The sequence below is a fragment of the Microplitis mediator genome, chromosome 7, assembly GCF_029852145.1.
Source record: "Microplitis mediator isolate UGA2020A chromosome 7, iyMicMedi2.1, whole genome shotgun sequence".
NCBI classification, from domain to species: domain Eukaryota; kingdom Metazoa; phylum Arthropoda; class Insecta; order Hymenoptera; family Braconidae; genus Microplitis; species Microplitis mediator.
The window spans coordinates 19,162,249-19,173,948 of record NC_079975.1 but is presented as its reverse complement, the minus strand read 5'-3'; the positions used below and the strand labels follow the sequence as shown (position 1 = coordinate 19,173,948).

Genomic DNA, 11,700 nt, shown 5'->3' with positions numbered 1-11,700 from the left:
TTGAACTCAATGTATTTTATTTCTCTGACGCATCCCATTACATGCAGTGATATCAGTGAATATATTTACGAATATTAACGTGGAGGATAATATGACATGTAATTAGATGGAGGTGGGTAATTTGGTGTGGATGGATAATTAGATGGAGTTGGATAATTTGGTGTGGATGGATAATTAGATGGAGTTGGATAATTTGGTGCGGTTGGATAAATAGATGGAGGTGGGAAATTATATGGTGGGAAATTATATGAAGGTGGATACTGTCCACAAGAATAGTGAGAATAAGGGTATTGATACGGCTGCATAGAAGCTGCATATTGTGGTGGTGGGTAACAAAAATATTGTTGGGTAGCCGGCGGCCAATAACAGGCGTTTTGAGGAACAGTAGATGCCGTTGATTGAGGCTGTTGTGTCACAGGTAGCAATGGAGGAGTTACGGTCTGTAGCTGCGAAGTAGTAGCCACAGGTAACACTGCACTACTTTCGGATGTTTTCTTCGATGAAAATCTGTCAGGGACGTTTTGGGAATCGAGAAACTTCTCAAATCTATCCAAAAGATTATGTTGGCGGGAATTATTTTTACGCATTCGTCGTACCGATTTTACCATTTTCTTTGAAGCTTTCGGAACACGACCGGGAATCGATAGTAGCTGGTGATTATAAACCGAATGATGAGCTATCGGCAGAACTGGCTGCAGCTGTTGATCAATTGCGCCTTTAGGGAATGGCTGATTTTGCTGTGGCTGTATGACAGCTCCACCTTGAGGTACTAACGGTGGCTGTTGATCTCCTTCATCTTGAAGTTCTGGTGGTACTGGTGGCGGATTCAGAGCTTCTCCACCTTGAGGTATTGGACGCGGATTTAAAGCGACTCCACCTTGAGGTACTGGCGGTGGATTCAGAGCCCCTTCACCTGGAGGCATTGGCGGCGGATTCAGAGCATCTCCACCCTGAGGTACTGGCGGCTGATTCAAAGCATGTCCACCTTGAGGTGCTGGCGGAAGATTCAGAGCACCTCCACCATGAGGTACTGGCGGCGGATTCAGAGCATGTCCACCTTGAGGTACTGGTGGCAGATTCAGGGCACCTCCACCTTGAGGTACTGGCGGCAGATTCAAAGCATGTCCACCTTGAGGTACTGGCGGCTGATTCAAAGCACCTCCACCTTGAGGTACTGGCGGCGGATTCAGAGCATGTCCACCTTGAGGTACTGGCAGCGGATTCAGAGCATCTCCACCCTGAGGTACTGGCGGCGGATTCAGAGCATGTCCACCTTGAGGTACTGGTGGCAGATTCAGGGCACCTCCACCTTGAGGTACTGGTGGCAGATTCAGGGCACCTCCACCTTGAGGTACTGCTGGCAGATTCAGGGCACCTCCACCTTGAGGTACTGCTGGCAGATTCAGGGCACCTCCACCTTGAGGTACTGCTGGCAGATTCAGGGCACCTCCACCTTGAGGTACTGGTGGCAGATTCAGGGCACCTCCACCTTGAGGTACTGCTGGCAGATTCAGGGCACCTCCACCTTGAGGTACTGCTGGCAGATTCAGGGCACCTCCACCTTGAGGTACTGCTGGCAGATTCAGGGCACCTCCACCTTGAGGTACTGGCGGCTGATTCACAGCATGTCCCCTTTGAGATGCTAGCGGAAGATTCAGAGCACCACCACCTTGAGGTATTGGCAGCGGATTTAAAGCACCTCCACCTTGAGGTACTCGCGACGGCTGTCGACTACCTCTACCTCGACGTCTCGGTACCTGAGGACCATTTGAAGGTCGAGGTTCAGCAAGTGGCGGTAAACTACTTTGGCTGCTTCGGAGCTGACGATTACCTGCTGTCGATGACCTGTCACCGTGAGGTCGTCTTCCCCCGCCTGAAAAATATTATAATTAGAATTTCGATTGATGAGAATTTTACTGTAATTCATGCAATATTTATAAACCGAAGAATTTAAAAAATTTGTTATCTATTGAATCACTTAACCGTTAAAATATTAATTTCAATAAATGAACTGCTTTCAACTTAGTATTCGTAGTATTCGCGAGTCAACTTAGTATCTCAAGACATCCCAGTCAACTATTGCCAATAATTTTCCTCGTAGTATTTACAATATTTTAAGATCATTATTGATCAATTTTCGTCACTATTAATTTAATAGTTTTAATAAATAGCTATTAATTTTTTTTGAACTAGTAATTTTGAAATTCCAATGTTTATATCTTTTTTTAATTTTTTAAAAATTAATTTTCATCACTATTAGTTAACTATTTGGATGAATTAACATCATTCGCATCATTGATTTCAACGCACGTCTAACTTCAACCAATGAAAGCTTTACAATATTAACAATATTTGAAAATTACAAAAATTTTTTTTTTCAATTTACGTTATCATTTAATAAGTCAATAATTTCTACTTGAAATAACTAGTACATTCTTAAAATATACGTATGTAATAGAAATGCTTACGATTAATGATATTTACCTCTTTGCTTCAGTTTAAATAAATTCATTTTTTTTCTAACCTCTAAATTTTTATCGGTTATTACGACGCACTCTACAAAAATATTGATAAAGTTGTGGAAAAAAAATTAAATGGTTAAATTTTTATAGGTTGTTTTTTTTTTAATATCAAATTTTATCTAATTATCCTGCTTTGTTTTAATGCAAATCAAAATTTTTCCTCGGAGAGAAGAGCTGACAACACAATGGCTGACTGTAAAGCATTGGCGGTTAAATTTCTCTTTCTTCCGTTAGAGTTGAGAGCGAGTATGTCTATATATATATATATATATATATTTATATATATATCAGAGATACTCTGACGTAATTACATATAGAGAAAAAAAATTCATGGTTGCTGAACTCAAGTAATCGTGATATACCAATGTACTGATTTATATAAAATACTTATATATATATATATATAAATGTATATATTTTTATAATCAGTAGTCTTCATCGTTCGATTGAAATTTAAATAGATTCCTATTTTGCTACATTTCCTTTATTGCTAATTATTTCCACGCAGTGTTGACGGTCCTCTTTTTTTTCGATTTTTTAATTACTTTTATTTCCCATTGAATTACAAATTTAAATTAATAAACGTCATTCAAATCAACATTTTTTAATCATCTTCCTATCTAACTCATGAAATTATCAATCCAGTACGTATGACGTTATTAGTTTCTTTTAGGACATTTCGATCAATTACTTTCATTACCATTCAAAAATTAGTAAATAAATTAACTAATCTCTGCCACAGTATTTTATTAACAAAGCTATTTTGAATTTAAAATAATTTCGAACACAGTACGTCCAATACTAAGTGAATTTAAAGAATTTTATTTCAATAAATTAATTTCACCATCGAATAATTAATTGAAAAAAAATCAACTTTTTGCTAGAGAAATTTTTAAAGACAACTGCTTTAGAATTAAAATAATTGTTTAAATATTTTTATGGATGACAATTACTTTCAAAATTATTTTTCGATCAATTTTCTACGTCACCAAATAATTATTTTCAATCAATTAATTTATTTGCTTTAGTATTTTGAAATATAGCTACTCATAATTTAAAATATTTTTTTAACATAAATTATTAAAGTTAGTATTTGATTAATTTTTTCGTCACTATATAATTATTTTAAGCAAATTAATTTTGTTGCTTTAGTAATTTTTAATGTAGCAACTTATAATTTTAAATAATTTTTTGAATATTTTTAACAATGACAGAAAGTATTTAAAATATTTTTTGATTAATTTTTACGTCACCAAAAAATTATTTTAAACGAACCAAATTTTATGATACTGAAGTTAGCCGACGTCAAATAGTTTGTAGATTTTTTTTTAAACAATAAATTATTTTAAAAAAATATTTGAAAAATTTGCACTTTTAGTTTTTTAAATTTTCTACACGTGCATAATTTATTATAATTAAGTCGTTAAAACAAAAATTCGAAAATTTCTAACTGTCTGCTAACTTCGGGAACATCAAATTCTCCGCTAATGATTTTAAAACGTGGCGGCTTATAATTTTGAATAATTTTTTTAATATTCTTAACAAGGACAGAAAGCATTTAAATTATTTTTCAATTAAATCTTACGTCACCAAATAATTATTTTAAACAAATCAAATTTAATGATACTGAAGTTAGCCGACATCTAATAATTTGTGGATTTTATTTAAAACAATAAATTATTTGTGAAAATTGCACCTTTAGTATTTTAAATTTTCTACACGTGCATATTTTTATTTTTATTTCTTTAAAATTAAATCGTTAAAACAAAAATTCGAAAATTTCTAACTGTCTGCTAACTTCAGGATCATCAAATTTTCCGCTGAAGAATTTTAATACGTAGCTACTCACAATTTTAAATAATTTTTTAAATATTTTTAACAATGACATAAAGTATTCAAATTATTTTTCAATTAATTCTAACGTCAGCAAATAATTATTTTAAACAAATGAAATTTAATGATACTGAAGTTACCCAACGTCTAATAATTTGTAGATTTTTTTTTAAACAATAAATTATTTAAAAAAAAAATATTCGAAAAAATTGCACCTTTAGTTTTTTAAATTTTTTACAAGTGCATATTTTTATTTTGATTTTATTAAAATTAAGTCGTCAAAACAAAAGTTTGAAAATTTCTAACTGTCTGCTAACTTCAGGAACATTAAATTCTCCGCTGAAGAATTTTAAATCGTCCCTACATACAATTTTAAATAATTTTTTAAATATTTTTGACAATCACAAAAAGTATTCAAATTATTTTTCAATTAATTCTAACGTCAGCAAATAATTATTTTAAACAAATGAAATTTAATGATACTGAAGTTACCCAACGTCTAATAATTTGTAGATTTTTTTTTAAACAATAAATTATTTTAAAAAAAAATATTTGAAGAATTTGCACTTTTAGTTTTTTAAATTTTCTACACGTGCATATTTTTTTAAAATTAAGTCGTTAAAACAAAAGTTCGAAAATTTCTAACTGTCTGCTAACTTCAGGAACATTAAATTCTCCGCTGAAGAATTTTAAATCGTCCCTACTTACAATTTTAAATAATTTTTTAAATATTTTTGACAATCACAAAAAGTATTCAAATTATTTTTCAATTAATTCTAACGTCAGCAAATAATTATTTTAAACAAATGAAATTTAATGATACTGAAGTTACCCAACGTCTAATAATTTGTAGATTTTTTTTTAAACAATAAATTATTTAAAAAAAAAATATTCGAAAAAATTGCACCTTTAGTTTTTAAATTTTTTACAAGTGCATATTTTTATTTTGATTTTATTAAAATTAAGTCGTCAAAACAAAAGTTCGAGAATTTTTAACTGTCTGCTAACTTCAGGAACATTAAATTCTCCGCTGAAGAATTTTAAATCGTCCCTACTTACAATTTTAAATAATTTTTTAAATGTTTTTAACAATCACAAAAAGTATTCAAATTATTTTTCAATTAATTCTTACGTCAGCAAATAATTATTTTAAACAAATGGAATTTAATGATACTGAAGTCACCCAACGTCTAATAATTTGTAGATTTTTTTTTAAACAATAAATTATTTAAAAAAAAAATATTTGAAGAATTTGCACTTTTAGTTTTTTAAATTTTCTACACGTGCATATTTTTTTAAAATTAAGTCGTCAACACAAAAGTTCGAAAATTTCTAACTGTCTGCTAACTTCAGGAACATTAAATTCTCCGCTGAAGAATTTTAAATCGTCCCTACTTACAATTTTAAATAATTTTTTAAATATTTTTGACAATCACAAAAAGTATTCAAATTATTTTTCAATTAATTCTAACGTCAGCAAATAATTATTTTAAACAAATGGAATTTAATGATACTGAAGTCACCCAACGTCTAATAATTTGTAGATTTTTTTTTAAACAATAAATTATTTAAAAAAAAAATATTTGAAGAATTTGCACTTTTAGTTTTATAAATTTTCTACACGTGCATATTTTTTTAAAATTAAGTCGTCAAAACAAAAGTTCGAAAATTTCTAACTGTCTGCTAACTTCAGGAACATTAAATTCTCCGCTGAAGAATTTTAATACGTAGCTACTCACAATTTTAAATAATTTTTTAAATATTTTTAACAATGACATAAAGTATTCAAATTATTTTTCAATTAATTCTTACGTCAGCAAATAATTATTTTAAACAAATGAAATTTAATGATACTGAAGTTACCCAACGTCTAATAATTTGTAGATTTTTTTTTAAACAATAAATTATTTAAAAAAAAAATATTCGAAAAAATTGCACCTTTAGTTTTTAAATTTTTTACAAGTGCATATTTTTATTTTGATTTTATTAAAATTAAGTCGTCAAAACAAAAGTTCGAAAATTTTTAACTGTCTGCTAACTTCAGGAACATTAAATTCTCCGCTGAAGAATTTTAAATCGTCCCTACTTACAATTTTAAATAATTTTTTAAATATTTTTGACAATCACAAAAAGTATTCAAATTATTTTTCAATTAATTCTAACGTCAGCAAATAATTATTTTAAACAAATGGAATTTAATGATACTGAAGTCACCCAACGTCTAATAATTTGTAGATTTTTTTTTTAACAATAAATTATTTAAAAAAAAAATATTTGAAGAATTTGCACTTTTAGTTTTATAAATTTTCTACACGTGCATATTTTTTTTAAATTAAGTCGTCAAAACAAAAGTTCGAAAATTTCTAACTGTCTGCTAACTTCAGGAACATTAAATTCTCCGCTGAAGAATTTTAATACGTAGCTACTCACAATTTTAAATAATTTTTTAAATATTTTTAACAATGACATAAAGTATTCAAATTATTTTTCAATTAATTCTTACGTCAGCAAATAATTATTTTAAACAAATGAAATTTAATGATACTGAAGTTACCCAACGTCTAATAATTTGTAGATTTTTTTTTAAACAATAAATTATTTAAAAAAAAAATATTCGAAAAAATTGCACCTTTAGTTTTTAAATTTTTTACAAGTGCATATTTTTATTTTGATTTTATTAAAATTAAGTCGTCAAAACAAAAGTTCGAAAATTTTTAACTGTCTGCTAACTTCAGGAACATTAAATTCTCCGCTGAAGAATTTTAAATCGTCCCTACTTACAATTTTAAATAATTTTTTAAATATTTTTAACAATCACAAAAAGTATTCAAATTATTTTTCAATAAATTCTTACGTCAGCAAATAATTATTTTAAACAAATGGAATTTAATGATACTGAAGTCACCCAACGTCTAATAATTTGTAGATTTTTTTTTAAACAATAAATTATTTAAAAAAAAAATATTTGAAGAATTTGCACTTTTAGTTTTATAAATTTTCTACACGTGCATATTTTTTTAAATTTAAGTCGTCAAAACAAAAGTTCGAAAATTTCTAACTGTCTGCTAACTTCAGGAACATTAAATTCTCCGCTGAAGAATTTTAATACGTAGCTACTCACAATTTTAAATAATTTTTTAAATATTTTTAACAATGACATAAAGTATTCAAATTATTTTTCAATTAATTCTTACGTCAGCAAATAATTATTTTAAACAAATGAAATTTAATGATACTGAAGTTACCCAACGTCTAATAATTTGTAGATTTTATTTTAAACAATAAATTATTTAAAAAAAAAATATTCGAAAAAATTGCACCTTTAGTTTTTTAAATTTTCTACAAGTGCATATTTTTATTTTGATTTTACTAAAATTAAGTCGTCAAAACAAAAGTTCGAAAATTTCTAACTGTCTGCTAACTTCAGGATCATCAAATTTTCCGCTGAAGAATTTTAATACGTAGCTACTCACAATTTTAAATAATTTTTTAAATATTTTTAACAATGACATAAAGTATTCAAATTATTTTTCAATTAATTCTTACGCCATCAAATAATAATCTTAAACTTATCAAATTTTCCGCTGAAGGATCTTAAAACGTAACTACTTATAATTTAACATAATTTTTTTAACATTTTTTACAATCACAATAATTTTTAAAATTATTTTTCGATTCATTTTCTACGTCACGTTTTTTTATCATCTACGTTTTTATACAATGTCAAAAATTTTTTTTCCACAGAATAAGAAATTCAATAAAATAAAATTTTTTCGCTCGATTATTTTGCAAACCTTGTTAGTATCAATTAATAATATTTACCTCTTGGATTTCCTTTGAACGAATTCATTTTCTTTTCCTAACCTCTCAATAGTATTTGGTTGTTACGAGATTCTCTGTAAAATTGTTAAATAATATGTAGAGAAATATTATTGAAAGATTAATTTGTTAATCAATCAATATTTTATTACAAACCTGCTTTGTTTTGATGCAGATTAGAATTTTTTCGGGTGAGAAAGATAGAGAGAGAAGAGTTAATAATGCGATGGCTGACTGTAAAGCTTTGGCGGTCAAATTGCTCTTTCTTCCATTAGAGTTGAGAGCGTGTGTGTCTATATATCAAAGGTACTTGACGTCACCACATGTCTTAGAAAACATACATGGGCGCTACACTGGAGTAACCGCGATGTACCACTGTACCCATATTTATAAAAATATTCACATATATAAGTTATTAACAAATATAACTCAATATTTTTTATAACAGTATTTTTTGACGTATTACACCATGTCCAAACAATAATATTTTTATATTTAGTATTTCCAATATTTCTTTCTTATTTTTGATTTTTTAAACTTTTCGCTATGACAATTTAACAGCTTAAAAAAAAGGGAAATTAAGTTCGGTCCGATTTAAAAAAATGGAATTTTTATCAGATCTTGACATTTTGAGGTTCTAGGAAGTTATTATGATTGATTTCAAGATGACTTCCGTGTGTATATGCGCATGGATGTAAATATCCTGTAACTTCTGAACGCGTACACCGATTTGACTTTTTGAGGTGGCATTTGAAGTGGCTCATTAATTTCAACAATTTCTGAGAAAATGTGCATGATCAGTACCGTACCTTCAGAGATATTTAAGAAATAAAATTTTTTCAAAATATTTTTTTTAATTAAAATCAGTTCATTTGTTAAAAAAAAAATTGTTGTCCAAAAAGAATTTCGGAGAAGTATTTTTTTATTTTGTCAATATCAACGAAAAATCCTAATTATCATTCGAAAAATGACTCAAAATCCATACAGAAAAGCAATTATAATGTCAATAAAGTTGTTACACGAAGTTTTGAAGAGCATTGAATGCCTACAGAATGCCGACCCGAAAATTCAAAATGCAGCTGAACATTTGAGAACTGAAAATAAATTACCCTATTCCCTATGCTTCTGAAATGGAAAAACTTTAAAAATAATTAAAAATTATTTAGAATTGAGGGCTGAAAATTACAAGGAATTTCAGTTTCAACATATACAACAATATTTTTCTTGGTGAGTGTATAAAAAAATTGTGGCCGGAACTGAATTACCCTATTAAATATGTACTTATGTTTGTATCACATAAAAGTGAAATACCGCTCACTTACTCAATCATTTATTATGACATCTTCAAAAAAGTTTAGTTGCTGTTGGCTTCAAATTTGGTATATATATTAGGGTGGCCCAAAAAAAACCGACAATTTTTTTTTTTCGAGTCTCTTATGAAAATTTCTTGGTTTATGAAGTTTTAAGAAGCCTTTCCAAAAATCAGCTCGATAAAAAATTTTCAAGAAGTCGTTCACGAATTTTGAAAATATCAAAAATGATCAAAATTCGGATTTTTCGGTTCCAAATTTCTTTTTTCTCGTGGCAGCTATAGTTTATATTTATGAAATCATGACTGCGCTGAAAATTTCAGCCCAAAATGAAAATATTTAAACGCCGCTCAAGAATTTTGAATGGTTCAGAGTACTGTCTCTTGGACGTAATCGAGTGACCCTTGAATATTAATAATGAAGCTTCTCAATTTTTTTACTATCAATTTGTATCATAATGAATAAAAATACAACCCGAGAAATAGAAATAATAAGTTATTGGCATACTTTTTTATTTTTTAATTTAATTTTTGGGTTTTTTTGCTTATTCAAAACTTATCTAATTTTATTGTTTGAGACTGTCCTGTATATTTTCGGTTATGCTAAAGTTATATTTGAGTGGAATGACAATAATTGAGTTATAAAAACATACAAAAACTAATTCCAAGTATTAGTTACATATTATCAGTTAATATTCAAAGTTCTGGGGCGCCGTTCAAATATTTAAATATTGGGCTGAAATTCTCAGCATTGTCATCATTCTAAAGATATAAAATATTGCTGCCACGAGAAAGAAAAAATTTAGAAACAAAAAATCCGAATTCCTATCATTTTTGATATTTTCAAAATTCGTGAGCGACCTCTTAAAAATTTTTTATCGAGCTGATTTTTGGAGAGGCTTCTTAAAACATCATACCCCAACAAATTTTCATAAGAGACTCGAAAAAAAAAATAGTCGGTTTTTTTGGGCCACCCTAATATATGTATTGTAGTGATTGGTATTCTCTTCATGACACAGGCGCCTCTAAGATCAGATTTTATAAAATCCCTGTCCAAAACTAAGTTTTTACGGAATTACCACACTCTCTTAATGAGTGTTTCGTAGCAACGAATTCTATGGCAATGGTTTGTCTTCAGCATACTTTATACTTATACGCATTTGCAGGTACACAAAAACTGATGATTTTCACACTTTTAATTAAATAAACCTACACACCAAATTTAAAATTAATATCACCAACGATAGAAGGAAATCAATGACATAAAATTTTTAACTTCCCGCTAAGAAAATTGTAAATTTTCGAAAATTCGGGAAGTTATTGGTTTCGGTCCGATTTACGAAAATCGAATTTCCATCAGATGTCGACGTTTCAAGGTCCTAGGAAACTATTCTGACTAATTTCAAGATGATGTCCGAGTGTATGTATGTATGTATGTATGGATGTATGTACGTATGTAAATACCTGTATCTTTTGAACGGATGAACCGATTTTGAACTTTAAGGTGTCATTCGACGCGGATTGTCAATATCTTGAAGCCGATAGAAAATTGAGCTTCATCGGTAGGGCTCGTTCAGAGATATTCCAAAAATAAAGTTTTTTCAAAAATGTTTTTTTTGGATAACTTTTAATGGGCTCGATGGATTGATTCCAAAATGGACTGGGCTCTAGAGTTTTATAAGCCACGTCGAATGCTACCTCAACCATCAAAATCGGTTCATTCCTTCAAGAGAAACCGTTGTCGAAAGAATTAAAAAACAAAAAATTTTTTATTTTTTCTGAAATATCTCGAAAACGACTCGATAAATCGAATCCAAAATTTGACCAGCTTTAGAACTTGACAAAACGCGTCGATTGCCGCCTCAACCATCAAAATCGGTTAATTCGTTCGCGAGATATCGTGGGAGAAAGAAATGTTAAAAAATGGTTTTTTACAAAACAATGGCATACAAAAGTATTTGCGAGCTCGAAGAGCTCGAAAATGTATTCACAATAATGTTTTCGAGCTCAACGAGCTCGAAAACAGCGGGAAGTTTTGGGGCTGGCCCGCAGGGTCAACTTATAGACCGATTTTTTTTTTATGAAACCGACACTTACTTCGAGCTCCAATAACTATTGAACTTATAGGTTTATCAAAAAATGATAAGAGCCATTTGTTGTAGAGCGTTTAATTCCCAATAAAAATGTATGTTGGGCTTATCTGTACAATGAGCTTTT

General features: G+C 29.3%; 2 protein-coding genes across 3 annotated transcripts in view; both read right to left on the bottom strand.

Moving 5' to 3' along the window:
* Positions 1 to 11,700, bottom strand: part of LOC130672215 (uncharacterized) — a 57,520-nt gene that overhangs the window by 33,574 nt on the left and 12,246 nt on the right. The window lies entirely within an intron of this gene.
* LOC130672213 (uncharacterized) lies at positions 11 to 8,510 on the bottom strand. Of its 2 annotated transcripts, XM_057476629.1 has the most exons (3): positions 8,331 to 8,510; positions 8,178 to 8,251; positions 11 to 1,873 (listed from the first exon to the last, which is right to left on the bottom strand). In XM_057476629.1, exons 2-3 carry the CDS (start codon positions 8,203 to 8,205, stop codon positions 75 to 77), a joined length of 1,827 nt encoding a protein of 608 aa, XP_057332612.1. In that variant the 5' UTR covers positions 8,206 to 8,251; positions 8,331 to 8,510; the 3' UTR covers positions 11 to 74. The 2 variants fall into 2 exon arrangements, with proteins under 2 accessions (XP_057332612.1, XP_057332613.1); XM_057476630.1 differs by lacking the exons at positions 8,178 to 8,251; positions 8,331 to 8,510 and adding an exon at positions 2,485 to 2,588.

Bases quoted from the DNA above. Each gene is read 5' to 3' on its own strand.
- LOC130672213 (XM_057476629.1), bottom strand. From the start codon at position 8,205: ATGAATTCGTTCAAAGGAAATCCAAGAG. The intron at 1,874-8,177 runs GTAAATATTATT...AATATTTTTCAG, and splicing joins GTTCAAAGGAAATCCAAGAG to GCGGGGGAAGACGACCTCAC.